The sequence below is a fragment of the Chiloscyllium plagiosum genome, chromosome 26, assembly GCF_004010195.1.
Source record: "Chiloscyllium plagiosum isolate BGI_BamShark_2017 chromosome 26, ASM401019v2, whole genome shotgun sequence".
NCBI lineage: Eukaryota > Metazoa > Chordata > Chondrichthyes > Orectolobiformes > Hemiscylliidae > Chiloscyllium > Chiloscyllium plagiosum.
The window spans coordinates 19740619-19761233 of NC_057735.1; the positions used below are offsets into that span (position 1 = coordinate 19740619).

The 20615-nt window shown below is 39.5% G+C and overlaps 1 protein-coding gene across 1 annotated transcript in view; it reads right to left on the minus strand.

The window, feature by feature from the left end:
• The window catches only part of plxna2 (plexin A2), a 455048-nt gene that overhangs the window by 49646 nt on the left and 384787 nt on the right, over positions 1-20615 (minus strand). Inside the window, exons 19-22 of the mRNA XM_043716237.1 lie at positions 18459-18602; positions 18049-18283; positions 15327-15469; positions 14206-14474 (exon numbers count right to left, since the gene is read on the minus strand). Coding sequence (XP_043572172.1) covers positions 14206-14474; positions 15327-15469; positions 18049-18283; positions 18459-18602 — 791 coding nt within the window. The remainder of the gene's footprint in view (positions 1-14205; positions 14475-15326; positions 15470-18048; positions 18284-18458; positions 18603-20615) is intronic.

A 20615-nucleotide genomic window follows, 5' to 3' on the forward strand; every position in this document is an offset into this window, starting at 1 on the left:
CGATACAGTCATCAATGTAGCGGAGGAAAAGGTGTGGGGTGGTGCCAGTGTAGCTGCGGAAGATGGACTGTTTCACATATCCAGCGAAGAGGCAGGCATAGCTAGGGCCCATGCGGGTGTCCATGGCTACTCTTTAGTTTGGAGGAAGTGGGAGGATTGGAAGGAGAAGTTGTTAAGAGTGAGGACCAGTTCAGTCAGTCGAAGGAGAGTGTCAGTGGAAGGGTACTGGTTGGTTCGGTGGGAAAGGAAGAAGCAGAGGGCTTTGAGGCCTTCGTGATGGGGGTGGAGGTGTATAGGGACTGGATGTCCACGGTGAAGATAAGGCGTTGGGAACGGGGGAACTGAAAATCATGGATGAAGTGGAGGGCGTGGGTGGTGTCCCGAACGTAGGTGGGGTCATGGTCAAGGGGGCAGTAGGAGGAGGTGTCCGCGAACTGGCGTTTAGTCTCAGCAATATAAAGATCGGTGCGCCAAACTACCACCGCGCCTCCCTTTTTTTACTCCTCTTACAGGACAAGAGGTTAAAGGAGGGCTGTTGGCAAGGGCAGGGGACGGCTTTGAGAGAATATTCCCTTTGCCCACCATTAGTGTCTCCAAATGCTCTTCAAGTTGGGGAGGTGGAGAATTGAGGCCCTGAAGCGACCAGATATTTTTTCATCAACATGTTCAAAGATATTATTACATACCTCTGGAGCAGATGGGACTTGAACCTGGTCTCCTGGCTCAGAGGTATGGACATTATCACTGCACCTCAAGAGCATTCCTCTTTATTGACCACAAATAGATCATACAAGGGCCTTTATTACTTAGAATTTCTCTTCTGTTTGGTAGTTAATTGGAAACGCCTTTTCAGTAATTTTGTCTGTTAGTTCATTATTCAGTACTGTTATGTTTGCGTTGATTTTAGTGTATTTACGTTTGTTACTGGGAAAGTCCTGGCTCTTTTTGAACCTTATTGGCTTTATGAGAAATGGAAACATTGTGTGACTTAATATGGGACTGCAGCACTTCTCTCTACCTTCAAATTTATGGTATGAAATGCAATAACACAGTGAACTCAATATAATATGATGTATCCCACATCTGTGGTGCCATCTGCATTATATTTTCATTGAAGAATCAGAGATATCATAGAATCCCTAGAGTGCAGAAACAGATCACTTAGCGCATCAACTCTACACTAGCCCTCTGAGGAGTATCCCACCCAGATCCAGCCCATACTCCTTCTCCATATCCCCACATTTCCCAAGGCTAATCCATCTGACTTGTACATCACTGATTACCAAGGGGCAATTTAACATGGCCACCTGACCTGCACATCTCTGGACTGAGAGAGGAAACCAAAGCACCCGACGGAACCCACACAGACACAGGGAGAACATGCAAACTCCACACAGACCGTCACCCAAGACTTGGATTGAACACAGATGCCTGGTGCTGTGTGGCAGCAGTGCTAACCACTGAGACACTGTGCCGCCCATTTTAATGCCACAAAATGCAAAAACAGAAACAGGGTGGTCATGAGGATTGAAATGACATGATTCCATTTACATTAGTGGGGCTGGACAAATGGTGTTAAGCAAGTGAAGTAAGAATTAATAGTAAAACTATGAATTAAAACAAATCCATCCATGTACCAGGCAGTATCGCAAATAGCAATGACAATAATTACACAATCTCATGACTTTTCAAGCAGCCACAGTGAGGTTTGGTACTGGGTCTCATTCCAATAGAATTATACAAGATTTTTAAAAAATCCATCATGCTGTAGATTACCATTATTCAATTTATTGTCACAAATTATCACACAGCTCAAAGCAGAAGCAAGAGGCATTTAATGCTTAAAGGATTAAATGCAAGAACTTCTTTGCTCATGTGTTGCCTGTCATTTGCTGTACTTTAATACTATTCTAATTTGCATTATACCATTGTTGAAAGTATTACACAAGAAAAGCGGAATCTATAGTTGCAAGTAATAAATGACATAAGTGATGAAATAGTATTGCAAGTGCAAGGAGCTGGTAATGGAGCCCCCGACCTGAATATATACAATATCTGTGGAGATAATGATGCAGAGTGTTAAAATTGTCACCTCTGGTTAATAACATCTGCTGGAAATTCTGCAGACTGAAACTCCATTAAGATGTTAATCTATGAAAACATCATTCTACTTCTGTGTGGAAAGTGTTCCTTCCTCTCTTTTTAGAATTTCAAATATGCAAATGATACATCCATGGGAAAAGATTGAATATGAGCAATATAAGGCTGTCACTTTATCACTTGACCTTGTGGCAACATAGTCTACAGATGCATGTGCAGAAAATTATGCCATAATGTTTTAAATTTAACTGGGAGCTGCAACAGCCACTTACAATCAGGGAAAGCAAAATACAGATTGAGAAGAGATTACAGTTCCTCCAAGTTATCTGCTCAAATACGTTTAAATTGTTTTTTATTCTCCAATTAAAAACAGTTAACTTGTTGCAAATCATTTTAACAGGTTTTCTTCGGAGGAATATTAGCAGTTAAGGCCAATTTACTTAAAAGCCATAATTTTAATTATACTCCAGTGAGGATGTCTAGTTCTCTTTATCTAGCCTAATAGTCAAGATGTCCATGATTAACACTGAAGGAAGAATAGTAACATTAAAACCATCATTTGGTTTTGGTGCCATTTAGTTTATTATACACACAGAAGCTGTGCAAAAAATTCCCTCTATGAAGGATACATAGAATTGTCTTGTAGGGGGTCAGGGGGGGAAATCATGGCTCAGTGGTTAGTACTGCTGCCTCAGCACCAGGGACTCAGGTTCAATTCCACCCTCAGGCAACTGCGTATGAAGTTTGCACATCCTTCCTGCATCTGAATGGGTTTCCTCCTACAGTGAAAATTGTGCAAGTTAGGTAAATTGGCCTTGGGAAATGCAGTTACAGTGGTAAAGTAGGAGGGTGGGTCTGGGTGGGGTGCTCTTCAGAGGATTGGTGTGCACTCGATTAGATGAATGGCCTGCTTCCATACTGCAGGGATTCTACATTTACAAATTCGCTGATGACACAACCATAGTCGGTCGAATCTCAGATGGCAACGAAACAGATTACAGGTGGGAAGTGGAAGACTCCACCTTGACTTTCGGCAGGATGTTACTCATTCCCCCTACACATGAACAGCACAGAGTGGAGAGTGTCAAGCTATGGGAGTGGTCATCCAAAATAAGCTGTCTTGGACTCTTCACGTGGATGCACTGGTTACAAGGACCCAACAACATCTCTTTTTCCTCATGCAGCTGATGAAATTTGGCATGATGGCGAATACCCTTGCAAATCTTTATAGGTGCGCCATTGAGAGCATTCTGTCTGGATGTATCACTACCTGGTATGGCAATTGTATCATTCAAGATTGGAGACGGTAACAGAGAGTGGTGAACGCGGCCCAGATAATCACAAAGGCCAACCTCCACCTATAGAATCCATCTACCAGGCCCGCTGTTAAGGGAAGGCCACCAGAATTCTTAAAGATCCATCCCACTCGGGCAATGTTTTACTACAACCTCTACCATCGGGGAGAAGGTACAGTAGCCTGAATACATGCACCAGCCGGTTTCATAACAGTTTCTACCCTGCTGTTGTTAGAATACTGAATGAATTCACAAACTCTTAACATTCGCCTGTACCTGTGTTTTTATTTTTGCCGCTGTTTACCTATTATTTACTATCTATGTTAATTAACTCTGTGATCTGCCTGTATTGCTCGCAAGACAAAGCTTTTCACTGTGCTTCGGTACACGTGAAAATAAATTCAATTCAATTCAATATAGGTCTGATGACAGGTTTCAAAATGTTAGATGTCTAACAAACTAATTTCAGATTTTATTGAAATTATTTTCTTTTCTGGAAAATACCATCAATTTAGCACCTGATAATAAACTACCTTGCATCAGATGGTTGTAAGGTCAAAGCACAAGCTAGAATTGAGCACAGGTACTTGACTGGCACTTCTGTGGCACCATCAGAATTGTGGTCCTTTGCCTGTGCTTTTAATCCAAATCTCTTTCAGCCAACACAGGTAGATAGTAAAGAATGCTCCCAAGAAACAACATACGAAGAATTTTCCAGATGACCTCGTCAATGACCATTTCAGAAACAACATGACCAAATTTAGTGTAATGTGTAATTTCTCTCATTAGACTTATCTGCTAATTGGCCGTTGCATTTGCCGAAGAAGAACAGTGATTGCATTTCCATTTGTCTGACTGGAGAATTTGGAAGATGCTCAGGACATCATCTGGTACCAGAGAAATGCTAAATTTCTCTTTCATTTATTTCCTTAGCAGATATAATGTCGCCAGATTAGGAAACAAAGTCAATTCAGATTGTAGATTTTATTTTACCAACACAAATCAAGTTCACTTCATGACTGAACACAATGCTGGGAGTTGTATTTCATTACTTCCATTCTAAGTAACTAAGATCACTGTCTGGAATATCAGAATTGATCATGAAGTACAATTCGGCATAACATGTAGAAATTAGAAATCTTTATCATATAGCTGGTGGCCCACTGCCAATCTTTTAAAGAGTTGACTTCTCTTTAAGAATCATTTTCAAGTTCTAGTGATGTAATGAACATGCTTCTAAGGAAAGCTCCAATCAACAATGCAATAGTCAACTATAATTAACTAATTCAGGAAAGGGTGTAATGTGATCTGTCTTGGCTTGCAAACTGTTCAACCAATCCGAATCTTTCTAAAAATTATAAATGCAGGTCTATCATTGAACTCATTATTTTGCCCCAAGCAATGTCTTGCTGATGAGGCTGTCAAGTTTTAGAGCAACTATGTCATTAAAAAAAGTTAAGTGCACATGCTTGTTATTGAAAAGGGACATGAAAAAATACAATTACTTAATTAGGATAGCAATAAAACAATCTTCTACTGTCTAGATAGATACATTCTGAATGTTCTTTCAGAGATACAGATTTGTAATTCACGGTGACACTCTCAGTCATTCGCTCTAGAATTAAAGGGTCATTTGGGAAGGAATGAACATAGTTACACGTGCTGGGAATCAGGAGAATCCAAATTGGGCTGTTCCATGTGGGCAAAGCATTCAAATGAGCTGTATTTCATGGTACATAAATTTCACTGTTATTCAGGTTGGTCGTGAAGACTGCAATTTCATATGGGTAAAGTTTGAAAGTGCTAAGTCCAGATTCCTAGCATCTGTGTACAATGGCATTCTGGGAGATCTGGGGTAATTGCAGTGGTTGCCAGGTAGTAGTGCACTGGCAAGGATGCAAGGAGGGACAAAATGAGCTGAAGAAAGAGACTAAATGCTATGAAAGAAGAGGAAAGCAACTGCATCACCATGAAATACAGAATCATTCAAGTTATATCATTTTCCATTTGTGTTAGTGAGCTGACCTGTCCAGCACATGCAGTCATTCACTCTGCCCATGCCAGCACCTTGAAAGAAGTATTTAAATTGTCCAATTACTCCATGACTGTGCCTACTGCTCTTTCCCTATAGTCCTGGGAATGATTCCTTTGTAAGCATATATTCAATGCTCTTCGAAAGCTTATAGATGAAAGAACAAAGATTATGCTCAAGCCCTTGATTAGGAATAGAATATATGGCTATTTGAAGAACCGATTGGCAAAAATAATACAAAGACTTTAATAAGAAAAAAAATAAATAGACAATGGGTTCATACAACATTAAATTTAAAATAACCCAAAATGTATTTTCTAGTGATGCCATCGTTGCTGCGAACATAAAAACCTTTTTTATTTTTAAGGCATGGAAGGTTATGTTACAGTGAAAGAATAATGAGACTTAAACATACAGTAGACTTTATGCTGACATTACTATATCTAGAGCAGTTTTCTCTGTATACTTCTGTTTTTGTTCAACTGGAGTCAAAACTTATTAGTAGAACTAAACTGTCCATTGTTATTTTAGTCTACCCCATATTTTTGAAAATAAAATGTCTCCCTCAGGCCACAGGCAATCTTTTCCAGATGCTTCAAAATATTTAAAAAGCCAATTCACACACAAATGTCACTGCGTCTGCATGAGGCCATCTTCCTCACTTATTTGGAATGTGATTTTCAGATGTTCTCTATTTAATCTCTGGGTATGATTTCCTTCTTAACATTCCAGCAGGGAGCATTTGATACTTTACTCTGGTTATATTTAGGATCCTAGAAACCCAACTTTCAACAACAAGGAAGCTTCTTTTCAATAAAGCACAAACAATGGTTAAAATTTAAGCATAAATGATTGAGAATGGACTATATTTTAGTGATAGAGCCAACATATACCTGAAAAGGTAATCTAGATAATGTTTATTTTATGTAGGACACAAAAGGACAGATTTATATATGTGTCCACCTAACGTACTGTTTGAAGAAACCCTCCTGCTGTATTTTTGTAATCACAGAGCAAAATTGAATCTGTAGGTTTCAAAGGTAGAATCTGATATGTGCTCTCTCTTCTGTTAACAATTCCCAACATTGTTGGTGGTTATCAGCAGTACCTAATGCAGTGACTCTTTATTAGATCACATCAGTGTCCAAGGATAGCCTACAGCTTAACATCAGTGAGGGAGGATTTAGTGGCAGTGCAGTTCCAAATATTTAATCTGTTAACAGTAAATGTAGATCTTTGGTCCGCCCTTTATTCACAAAAGGATTTGCTACACGTACAAGAAAAGTAAGAGATTTTAAGATAAAGATCAGTTTTGAATGGTGACTGGGCCATTCATTGGGTAGACAAGTGGGGTGGGGAGAGGTGACATAGTAAAATCGAGTGAGTGAGTGAGTGCAGTGCTGCTCTCTTTGCTCACTATGTCATGACTCCTGCTCGCAGTTGCCAACGCAGATGTACAAGGACAAAATCTCAGTTATAAAACACCCACTTATAAGGTCAAATGTCACGAGTCTCAATTTTACGAGCTGGGATCTGCAGGATTGGACAGGCAGAAATGAGTAGTGACAAATTCACTCTTTCCAGAGCCTGAAGCCTTGGAGATCTGAACTCCCAGGCCTCACTTGAATGTCTTGGCATTGACCCTTGTTTGGGGAAATGCCTTTGACCAAACACGTATAAATTAACAGAGAATCAAGCCACTGGTAGTGACTGACAGTTAGGGTGCATTACAAGGTAACTGAGAAAGAATAGAAATTTCAGGCTAAGATGCTGTCTTTTGCTGGCAGGTCCTAAACCACATCACTCTCAGTTGGCCCAGAGAAAATATATTCACAAACACCCCTCAACTGTTTTCAAATCAACCGATGCAAGTTACAACATGGTTCCTTACAGGATGGTTCAATTTAATTGAAAAAAAGCCCATTCATAATGGGAACCTGTTGTGTCTCGTTTTGTCACAAATGTTAAATGTCGGAATCTCTGGTGATAAATGAATTTCCCTTTCCTGGGCAAATTATTTCTCCATAACGGACAAAAATAATCAAAATTGCCGGGAAACCATCCAGCTCCCATTAGTTTGAGAAGAATAACATGCCAACGTTATTTTCTCAGAAGTTATAGTTCACTTATAAATGATCGAACATTTTGACAGCAGCTACAGAGTTAAGGCTTTTTAACCTAAAACTGGTGACCAAGTTGAATGTGCAATAACTAGGATTAATTTATCATTTCAGAACTCCAACAGTATTTAGAAACTAAAGCTTCACATTTATGGTTCATGATAGCCTTTGATCGTACCATAGCTTTGTGACACTTTCACAAATATTTAACATCATACACTTGTGCGGTAGACATCACAATAGTTTCCCTAAAATTAACTTCACCACTGTAAGAGGAATGACCAAACAAAACACAACTTTCAATTACAAACATATTTTTCTAAGACACTTGAGTCAATAGTTTTAAAATAAGCACAAACCTGTTTCTCATCAATTATAAACAAGAAACAAAGAACGAAAGGAAATGCCTTGTGCTTTTAGACTAGTCTTAGCTTTGTAAAATCCCACAATAGAATATGACAAAAACAAGTTTTTTTTTTAAAAACCCACAAAAGTAAACAGACAATGAAAAATAATGGGACATTCAGCATCTGTCTTCTATTAGTACCTGGTATTTCTATGTTCTCACAAAGCAAAGGTCATGTTATGCTTCAGAAATTAGACTGTGGTTCAGATTCACATTGTACCCTAACCCCCTCCAAAGGCCGCAGACAAGCTAAGTGGTGTAAACTCATCTGAATCACGCAAATCTGTGCAGACTAATGTCAATCCACTGCAACTGGGAGTCTTCCTGCTGATCGGAGGCTGCAAGAACAAATGGTGCCTGAATCAAACCCTCCATGTGCATGCAAAGGTACAATTGTAACAGCATTGATTCTAAATTAGAACTGATCGTTTTCCTTCCTTTGATGAGTGAAACTGCCCCACAGTTGGCCCCAATTAAAGGAAATAATTCAAACGGCTCAGTGAAAAATTAGGTTTGTCTTGATGACATGCAGAAAAACATGGGACTAAATTGAGGGACTGTGTGAATTGGAATAGGCAGAAAATGACCTGACACTGCTGCTATATGACTGTGTTGAGTATGATTACAATGGCAAAGTAAAAAGAATGAGTGTGATTACTGCATCTCGGTTGGTAGGCTGAAAAATATTTTTTTCTTCAGATAACAGCATTTTCTGAAAAAAAATCCAGGCCCAGTCAACATCACAGTGATGTAGCAGCGATTAGGAAAAGCCCAAAAATGCTCCCAGCTACAGGTGCCAGGAGGCAGAACATTGACAACATTGGATATGGTGGGGAGGAGAGCACTTTGGTGGGTGTTCTTGAATGCTGTGCAGTGAAAAACATGCCAATGCAAATGCTGGAATGGCTACATTAACCGTCAACTTACTGCTTTGGCTTAAATAGGAAGAAAGGAGACTTAGCTAGAATGCTGGAAGTATCACCATCATCAGAAGAACAATGAATAGAATACCCCCAAAAAGTTGATCTTTCATTTGATTTTGTTGAGAAGCATTTTGCTTCTCATTTTATGAAAAGAATCTCTCTCATTCCCTCTGGCCTGTATAAAGCAGACAAGGTGAAGTTAATTGGAATTGAATGTCATGGCAACTCAGCAACAAATAAATACGAGACTCCTAAATCATTACCAACAAGGTTCTCAGGTATCCCACTAATTCCTGCCTTATCTGGATCACAGTTTGGTAAGCACAGAAAAATACCTGGCCGTATCCGAAATTATTTTCACTTTAATCAGTGAATTTATGTCAACTGATAGGAAAGAAAATAGGGCAGTTGGTGTCTCTACTTTCTGTGACTTGATCGTAAATTATTCTACCAATCAATCTGGATTTAAGTTGATCATAACTGATAATGTTTGATGAGTGTAGCATGAGCAGCAGCTGATAACTCTAGCAGCAAGGCTCCCAATGTTCACTTAATGTTTCCCTTTCGGGGCATTGTTCCTGGGCTAATGAATGGCATGTTCAATGTTGGAAAGGAGCTGCCACTAAGATTATCCAACCTCACTGAAAGCAAGCAATTTCTTGCTCCTAGTCATTGACACCTTATTGCAGAACCAGGCTCTTGGTACAGGAAATCTACATTTAAAAAGCAGCCACAAATAATGAATAAATTGCAAGTTGCAAGTTTTGGCAACACTGCTACTGTGTTTCAGAAGAGACATTAAACAAAGATGGCAGCTATCCCTATAAGTGGACATAAAGAATCCCATGGCACTACTTGAAACGTAGTAAGGGAATTCTCCCAGGATCCTGGCCACCACTAATGTTGGTGATATTACAGTGAAAATACAAAGACAGACACAAAGATTATAATATTAATAATACTAGATTGGAAACACATGAGGCTAAAGCAACAGCAGAAGCATTTTATAATCCTCATGCTTCATGCAAGAAATCTACATGATGTTGAAGAAATTCCACATGTTGTGAACTGAAATTTTACAATTCAGATCTTTTTGTCCAGCTTCCTGCAGTGAATGGACCTTAATATAAAACTTTTTATTGTGAACTGCGATTCTCAGATGGCAAGCTAGGAATCATATGCTCATAAAGAACTCACATTTTTACAGCACGTTCTCTGACCTCAAGACATCCCAAAGCACTTTACAGTCAATAAAATACCTCTGAAGCATAGCCACTGCTGTAATGTCGGAAATGTGGTAGCCAATTTACACACAGCATTGTCCCATAAACAACAATAAGAAAGGTGACTAGGTCATCTGTTTTGATGTTAGTTAAGAGATAAATGTTGGCCAGAATAACAAGAGAAATCCTCTACTCGTCTTAGAAGATCTTATGGCATTATTTAATGCCCTGCCAGGAGAATTTGGGCCTGAGATTAAAAATAATTTGAAAGGCACCTCTAATAGACAATATTCCCTCAGTTTTGCACAGTTACCAACTTGGATCATGTGCTCCTGTTCTTATATGTGGGACTTCAACTCATGACCTCTGACTCAGTTGTTTCTGTAATACCAATATTAGCAAAGACTAATGTACATAACGCTTTAGTTGGATCTTTCTACAACCTTATGTTTTCTTCCTATTTTATATTGTTGAAGCAAGATCATTACCAAGAAAAGCTTCTATCTCTACTCGTGCTTATGGTGAGAGAATCTGGTGCTCATGATTATTTTGGACCTTATATGTTCAGAGATCTTAAGATCATAGTCAGAGTTTAACCTTGCTTCCAAAGCTTTTGTGTTACTGTATAATTTGTGCCCCTTCATCACAGCTGTAATTTTCCAACCATTCCTCTTATTTCACAACAAATATGTTTCAGAGCTCAAACTGTAGTACTAATTTGACACAACTTGTGATGCAACTTTGTTAAATTTCATCTTGAGGCCAAGAACATTAATATGCTCACTATCCATTCATTATATCTGACTTCTGATCAAGTCTATCCCTCAGACACATTTCCTGATTTAAGGCCTAAACCAGCCTCTAGTCATTCAAGCTGCTCAAATCTAGGCAAAATAAAATCAAGAAAAAGCTTGGCAGAATAATCTCATTCAATTGCCTTCATATCCTGAATTTCAAATTCAGCTCTTACAATCAGTGATACATTTTACACAATTTGCAGCAAAATGGTTTCCTGATAATATGCATTGTCAAATATCAAATATCAGCAGTCATCAATTGCCAGTTAATGAACAGAAAAAAATAATAAAATAATTCATTTCCTGTCCTCATACTGTCAAATATGTCAAATATTCTATTTGGAAGAAACTTCATTTATTCCTAATAAAAAAAGAAATGGAGGTGATTAAAAGGACATTCTAAGTATGCCAATGTATTCCACGTGACTGGAAACAGGCTTAATTTCTTTGGGAGCAATTCCTGAAACAGAAGTCTTAATTTGATTTTGATGTACCATAGGAGAAATTGAGGTCTGCAGATGCTGGAGATCATGGCTGGAAATGTGTTGCTGGAAAAGCGCAGGTCAGGCAGCATCCAGGGAACAGGAGAATCGACGTTTCGGGCATAAGCCTGAAGAAGGGCTTATGCCCGAAACGTCGATTCTCCTGTTCCCTGTATGCTGCCTGACCTGCTGCGCTTTTCCAGCAAAACATTTCCAGCTTTGATGTACCATATACCTACAAGTAAACAAAACACATCTCTGTGAGCACTAATGGGAAGAATAAATACAGTTCTGCAGAGGTGAGAGCAAATGTGAAAGAACTTCAATTATACTCACATTGCATTACTGGACACTGTTAGCTCATACCTTGTTTGAAATCATTAACTTCAATTGTCACACAAACACAAGTAAATAATATACAACCCTCAGCTTGATCTACTAAATACTATGCCTTACAATCAGAAGCACACTAATGTGCTGCTTATGGTTATACTGCCCAAATAAGGAAAGGATGATTGCAATGCTTAATAATCTATTGTGCAAGTCAACTACTTACACAATACACTTCATCCATTTCATTGATATTCACAAAATAACCGTACAAGAAAAAGCACTTATGCTTTAATTGGCCACCAAAAAATCTCTATCCTATGCAACCCAGATAATATACAGTTGAAGAACATTCAAAGCATATATAAGATGACATTATACAAATCCATTGACTCAGACAAATAATGTATTGTGGTTGCAGGAAATTATCATTTACCCGTAGAAAGCACATAAAAATATGATAATCACAGAGATAAAGTAGCAGATATCATGAATCAAGCTGACATTTTCCCTTGCATTTACATAGATTAATGTAGCATGTCAGGGAATTAGCAAATTCCAGCTACTGATTCCAGATTTAATGACATCTATCTTTGACAGACTATGAGCCAACAGGCACATTGCCCTTTTATGATGAAGCTGTACAGTAATTTCTTGTTGCCTAGTTTTCTTGTTTTAATCTTGATTAGGCATTACAATGGTACATTGTGCTTTAATTTTGTCAAATCATGAAGCTAGTTCTTGAGCTAATTAGCAGGACTTATTTATGCAACATATTGGTTGTTGGGTTTTCCGAATTCACATTCGCTTCAAATTAAGAAATTTTGCAGAACGTCAACATCCTCGTATTGATCAACAAGGTTTACAAAGATTCCTGTATATGAAAATTGAGAGTTAATTTTCTTTCAGATTAAGGTATTGCTGATTTTCTCTCTCATATCTTTAGAATCAATCCCAGAATTTGATTGAACCACGTTGACAATCCATTTCTTCTCTATTAAAATAGGATAAGTTAAAACAAAAGACAAGAACTGATGCAGGAACAAATTATTGCAGATACTGAAAACAATAAATGCTGGAGATAACAACAGGTCAGGCAGTATCCATGGAGAGAGAGCAAGCTAACGTTGAGACCAGATGACTCTTCATCAGAGCTGAAGTGAAGTGTGGGGGAGAGTAGGATGGGGAGGGGAGGAGAGCTAAAAGGAAGGGAAGAAATGGTTCACAATTTAAAGGTGTTGAACTCAATATTAAGTCTAGAAGACTGCAATGTGCCTAGTCTGAAGATGAGATGTTGTTCTTCCAGTTTGTGCTGTGCTTCACTGGAACACTGCTGCATGCCAAGGACAGACATGATGTTGTGTTAAAATGACCTACAATGGGAAGATCAAGGTCATGTTGCACACAGACCAGAGGTGTTCCAAAAGCAATCACCCAGTCTGTATTTGGTTTCTCCAGTTTTGAGCAGGCCAAATTGGGTGCCGCGAACGCAAGACACAAAACTGGAAGAGGTACAGATGAAATGCTGCTTCACCTGGAAAGATTGTCTGAGCCCTTGGATAGTGAGCAAGGAGGAGATGAAGGGGAATGTGTTGCATCTTTTGCGGTTACATAAGAGGGTGCTGTTTTGGTGTGGCATGAGGGGACAAAGGTGCTGGTAGTGTGAAATGGACTATGCTGGCTTGGAGGGATGATCCCTGCGAAGTGCAGACGGGGGAGTCAGGGGAAGGTGTGTTTGGTCGTGGCATTCTGCTGGAGTTGTCTGAAATGGCGGAGAATAATCCTCTGAATATGGAGGCTGGTGGGATGAAAAATGAGGTCAAGGGGGGTCCTGATCACATTGTTGTGAGTGATGGGAAGAAGGACGAAAGCACAGGTGATAGGTCAGATGCAGTTGATAGCCCTGTCAACTACAGTGGGTGGGAAACTATGGTTATAGAAGAAGCAAGCCATGTCAGCAGCATTGTTTTAGAAGGTGGCATCATTCAAGCAAATGCAAAGTAGGCAAAAGAACCGCGAGATTGGGATGGAGTCCTTGCAGGAGGTGAGATGTGATGATCTGTAGTGAAGGGAGCTATGGGTATCTGTGGCTTTGTACTGGATGGCATTGGACAGTTTATTCCCTAGAAAGGAGACAGAGGTGCCAAGGAAAGGAAGGGAAGTGTTGGAAATGGACAATGGAAATGGATAAGAACTGATGCATTAGAGAGATTTTAAACAACAAGCAACCCTTATAAGTTAAAAGGCAAACAATTGCTTTTACAATCAAACTTATAGCTGGCATTTCCCCTCAAAGTAAATATTATTCATATGAGCATATGGTTATTGCTGGGAAGTTTCTGCAACATCTACACTTTCTTTGAGCTTTATCATATCTATTGGCTCCAGTCTCATTAATTTTTCAAGGTAGCCAGTGAAATGCTTTTCGCTATGATTGTATTAGCAGGCATAATACTATTATTTATTTAACAACTCAACCATGGAAATTTTCTCTCACCTGCGAAGTAATAGTTTCGGATGGTTCTTGCTTTCAAGGTTTTTCTCAATGAGGTCCGACAGTAGTCGCTTGAGGACATCGGTGGCGTATTCTAGCTTGCCTTGCAGTGCAGTCATGATCAGGGATGCCACATTTCCACGGTCTCTCATGGAAAAGCTCCGCTGCAATTCCAGCGTCCGAATGAAAGTCAACAAGAAAACCTTGTTGTTAATGAGTTGCCCAAAGAGTTTCAGTGCTTTCTCCACATTTTGCTGCCCATTTCCTGGAACCTTAAAAATAATGTTCAAAGGTAAGATACAGTAGGTCAATCAGGTCCTTTCCAAGTGAAAAATATTATTAAGCTCAATATCACTTACTATCTTTGTTTTTAGAAAAAGCATTAACAATGCATTCTGTAAATAACAGAATTTTCAGTTTTGACTCAAACTTTTGTTTTGTTTCAATTTTAAAAACTACAAGGAGATCTTACCTCCAGCGTCCTTGGATGGGCACTGGGTGTTAAAATCGAGTGTGGGGTGCTGGAAAGGCACAGCAGGTCAGGCAGCATCTGAGGAGCAGGAGAGTCGATGTTCTGGGCAAAAGCCCTTCCCGAAACGTTGACTCTCCCGCTCCTTGGATGCTGCCTGACATGCTGTGCCTTTCCAGCACCCCACACTCAACTCTAATCTCCAGCATCTGCAGTCCTCACTTTTGCCAACTGGGTTTTTAGAGGTTCAGTCCATTTGAGATCCATGATCTTATGCTATCAATGACATACATACGCAGATTGGGCATCCTGCTGCCACAAGCAGATTATCTCAACACTAGGATCAACACAAATTGTTGATAGCTGGCAGGCAGGTAGTTCCAGGGCTGGACAATCCTGTGATAAGCACCTTTATAATATTGCTTCACAAAAAAGTAATAATCAATCCTGGGCAACCAAGCCTCTAAATTATAATATCTAATGCGATATTAAATACTATTTGATATTAGTCTGGTTTAGGCAGGCCTGTGGGCTATTCATAGAGAGACTTTAGTAAATCTGGTAAAATGCTAAATTGTGCACAAAAACATCAATCATCCAGCTTCTGCTGAGCCAAACCATTGTCAGCCTTAATGTTTTTTAAATTTGGCTATACCTCGAGCTCCCGGAGAACTGGATGGTCCTCAATTCCAGGAAACAAAACTCGCATTGCATACGTCCTGTAGTCAAGATATGGAATTCCAGCTCGATCCAAATCGCTGGTTAACTCATTAATATCTGTCTGAAGTTCTGCAAAAGCTATGAAACAAAACAGAGCAATGGTCACACTGTTCATACTTTTGTTAAGTTTTCTTCAAAGGGACAGCCATTGAGAAAAGACAGAAACAGTTCTGGAAAATTTCTAGTTTATATATGTTCAATAAAGCAGAATACCTACTTACGTAAAATTGTACTTATGCTTTGCCTGGAAATTGCATAAATGTGTCTTTGCTTTTTGATAAATTGTTCACATTGAAAACAGCCCATCATTTCTCTCTGCTTCTAAGGGCATTCCCACAAAAGGTGTGAGAACCATCAAAGTGCACTTCATTGAACTGAACAGATTTCAATTGCAGACAGCCCAAATTACAACCTCAGAGGCTTCAAGAGTGAAACACTGACACTGAAACTAACAGACCACCTCCACAATATAATAATAAAAGTTAATAAATGAGTATACATGATCATCCCCTGATATTTTGGACCAGAATACAGTCAACAGTGATGCCTCAGATTTTAAGCGACAATATTTCAGCGTTATAAATCCAATTTAATGAGGCTCCACTGATACCAAGGGGTCTTGCTAGTAGTGATTACATGCCTGATGTGAGGCATTTTGATGTGTGAAAAGAAACCAAATGTTTCGGTATTCCTCTGATGATCAGGGCAAGCCACACTACAGCTTCAAATATTATTTAAGTAGGCCTGTTGCCAGGTTTATGATGTTTCTTTATTATACCTCTCTAGTGTATGTACTGGTGACAAGATTAACAAGATACCATTCTGGTTGGACAGCTGGACTTCCGTGACACGTTATATTGCTTTGCCTAAATTCTCTAACACTGAAAAATGGTTACTTTTAAACACTATTTGATATAACTCACTTGCTTCTAGTTCCTACTTCACTGGCGTCAAATTATTTGTTTTGGGAATTTCAACAGCTTTCCTAGACGTGGAAGAAAATTATCAGCACATTAAAAAGTACAGGGAAGGCAGGCCCAATTACAGCAAATGTGTATGCAATCTCTGTAAAATAAGTGTCCTTATTGTTGGGTTCTGGTTAACCCACCTATTCACCAGGTCAGTATTTATAGCCTCTCTAGTTACCCTGAGGTTGTCTCGAACTGCTGTTAAAAAGCACCCTACAAACTGTAGTGGTACAAGGAGGCAGCACACCACCAGCTACTTGGGACAACCAAGAATGACCAATAAATGCTGATCATGATCCTGTCAGTGAGACCTAAGACCGAATGAAAAAGAGATTGAATATTCCAGTGTATGCTAAACTTATAAAGTATTGCTGCTTTGGAGAAAAACTGAAGCCAGTTTATTTGATTGATAAGCAAGAACAAAAAAAAAGCAAGTAACAGTCCCAACCTGGATTATATTGTGCATTAAAAAACTCAATGTCTTATTTCCACAAATTAAATTATCAGTGTACAAAATTTAGCCCTTCTCTTAAGGGGTTACAGGGTGGCTCAGTGGTTAGTACTGCTGCCTCAAGTGCCAAGAGGCTCAGGTTCGAGTCCAGCCTCAGGCGACTGCCTGTGTGGTATGCGCACATTCTCCCTGTGCACTCCTGTTTCCTCCCACAGTCCAGGAATATCCAGGTTAGGTGGATTGGCCATGCTAAATTGACCATACTGTCCAGGGATGTGCAGGTTAGGTGGACTGGCTATAGGAAACAGGGTTATGGCGAGGCGGGTCTGGGTGGGATGCTTCTCAGAGGGTCCATGGGGATTCGATGAGCCGAATGGTTTGCTTCCTTAGGATTCTACAATTCTATATAAGTGCATTAGTAAGCATTTGTAATTCTTACATACGCCCCAGTCTTTTATTATATCACATTTCCAGTTCGTAAGTTCCCTTCGAAGCAAATTACTTTACTGCGCTAGGATATTAAACTAATAACGCGTCACTCATAGTCCCACAGCAAAACTACTTTGCTTTCTCATATTGAAAACTAAATTGAACAGCTGCTACAGGGTATGCTTTTGCCTATAAATAACAAACAAAAGTATGTTACTGGCCTGTAACAATTGGTATCAGACGTGCAGAACCTTCCAACTTCTAAAAAAAATCTATTTCCAAGAATAAAACTATTTCAAAACTAAGGAGTGTTGCATATGTTGAACTGTCCCCCTTTCAAGGTATGCAATCTTACTTAGCATTTTTTTGCCAAACGTTTCTAGAAGCATCAACATTGTGTAACTTTACAACTTAGTATTTGATTATTTAAATGTCTGCACAAAAGGAAGTTTTTTAGAAAAATCTTTTGCATCATTGGATGCATGTGATTGAAAACGTTTGCTGGTTCTGTGCTTTGACAGCACAGTTTGGAGAATTGGTGATAAGTTATTGTCATCCTGCCCTAATTTGGCAAGCAGTAGCACTCAAGTACAAAGACTGGGTCAAAATGTACTCTTAGAATTGGCAATCTAATATAGCTCTCCTCCCTCAAATCTGTCCTGTAAATTGCAGCAATTGTCAGATCAGGTGGTGAATTCAGCATTGAGGGCTCTGAAAGAGAATCCTAAATGCTGTCCTGTCTCAATTCTGATTCCAAACAACTTAATAATATATTACTTGCTTCAACAAAACCTTAGCTGGATCCTTACCTTCTTTGCATTCCAAAGCAACACGTGATTCAAGGTTATCCATCTGCATCTGCAGTCGTTTCAGGGTCAAGTCATTCTCCCTTGATTTTCTTTTGTAGGCAATCAGAACAATGACCACTATGACAAGCAGAAGGCCACCACCTGCCGCGATGCTGATAATGGCTGGGAGGGTGAGCAGGCTGTCAGATATGACATGAACCATCCCAGGGGAGAACTGCAGTCCACCTACCTGGACCTGTTTTAACAAGACATAAAAAAGAAATCAACATTTCAACTAAATATTGTTGTATGGCTTTCACCGTCTTGGTGGAGTTAAGGAGAGTTAGGATTTTCAGCGCATGTTTACATAGAGTACAGAATCAGACTGGATGCCAAGGAACAATTATTGCATGTGACTTCAAATTACTCACCAGGACCCTAAGCTGTCCACTTAAATTTGGAGGTTCACATAGTAACTGTGTCTCGGAAACAGTGACAGCACATGGAGTGTCGCCAATCAATACAGTATAATTCAGCTTTGCTCCACCAGCAGCAGGAGGTAAAAGGTTCCGACCCTGGCAACAGACAGACAAATGCTTGGTATTCGCATTTATGACAAAAAATTACAATCAAATATAATGTAAATCACAATATCGACATGATTGTTATAGACCAGTATTAGCAGATTACTAACAGTCACAAGATCACTGAAGTCTGACCGGTAAGAGGAGGCCATTCAAATAACGATTATTTCCCACTCCCAATCTCCTGCTTTCTCCCCATACCCCATTCAAATAATCCCTTGATGCCCTCATATGCCTGCTTGAATCTGCCTCCACTATACTTGCAGGCAGTGCATTCCATACCCTAACACGATGTGAACAGATTTATTTTTCTTACCTTACATTTGCTTCTTCTGCAATTCACTTTAAGTCTGTGCCATCTGGCTCTTAGTCCCGTTACAAGTAGGAATAGTTTCTCCCTACCTGGTGTATCCAATCCCTTCCTGATTTTGAAAATCTCCATTAAATCTCCTTCTAGACTTCTTTTCACCAAGGAGAACAGGTCCAACATCTTTTGCGTAACTGTAATTTCTCATCAGAATAGATTCCCTACAGTGTGGGAACAGGCTCTTCGGCCCAACAAGTCCACACTGACCCTCTGAAGAGCAACCCACCCAGACCCGCTCCCCTATGTTTACCCCTGACTAATGCTACGGGCAATTTAGCATGGCCAATTCACTTAAGCTGCACATCTTTGGACTGTGGGAGGAAACCGGAGCACCCGGAGGAAACCCACACAGACACAGGGAAAATGTGCAAACTCCACACAGATAGTTGCCCAAGGCGGGAATTGAACTTGGGTCCCTGGCACTGTGAAGCAGCAGTGCTAACCACTCAGCCACCATACCATTCCCTGGAACTATTCTGGTATATTGCTTCTAAATGTTCTCCAGTGCATACATATCTTTCTTATAATGTGCAGCCAGAATTGTACACAATTCTCCAGCTGAGGTCTGACAAGTATCTTATACAAGGTCAACATCATCTCCTTGCTCTTGTATTCCATTAATAAAAAAAACTGAGGATACCTAAACAATCTTCAGAGTGCTAAGGTGTATTCTCATATCTCTCCATCAAAAAATCCATGGCTAAGATATTTTCATTATTTTGGAAGATTTCTAAGTACAAATTTAATCATGATTTTTTAAAAGACACAGTGACCACATGCAATTACCATTTTGAATGCTGAGCTAGAATTACTGCCCTTTGACATAAAATATAACTAGGCATGGCAAGATGTTTCTTACTTATAGAGGAGAAAGGAGCCCTTTGTAGCTAAGACTTTTAACTCCCAGAAACTAAGAATAAAACATCATAATTTGTCAGCTTGCTTCTATTCTAAATTCTGTATTACATTTAATCAATGTTACAATTATATGCACCATGGTCCATAGTTGGATATCAGTTAATTGCTGTCATCTCTTTGGCTCAATTGTAACTGGCCTGATAATCAACCATAAAATTCATTTTGATGATACAATTCAGCACAAAAGTAGAGCAAAGGATACTTTAATATGCCTTTATGAAAAGGTCAGAAATATGATTTTGAAGTGAGATAGCTGTTTTATTTTACAGCCCTCTTTGGCCCAGTTAAGAAGGCCAGTTCTCTGCTCCCTGTGAATACTGGTCTGACAATCAAAGTTAAACTGCTGCTGGACATTTTTTTTTGATTGAGCTTTTTGAAGAAGTAACAAAAAGGATTGATGAGGGCAGAGCAGTAGATGTGATCTATCTGGACTTCAGCAAGGCGTTCGACAAGGTTCCCCATGGGAGACTGATTAGCAAGTTTAGATCGCATGGAATACAGAGAGAAGTAGCCATTTGGATACAGAACTGGCTCAAAGGTAGAAGACAGAGAGTGGTGGTGGAAGGTTGTTTTTCAGACTGGAGGCCTGTGACCAGTGGAGTGCCACAAGGATCGGTGCTGGGTCCTCTACTTTTTGTCATTTACATAAATGATTTGGATGCGAGCATAAGAGGTACAGTTAGTAAGTTTGCAGATGACACCAAAATTGGAGGTGTAGC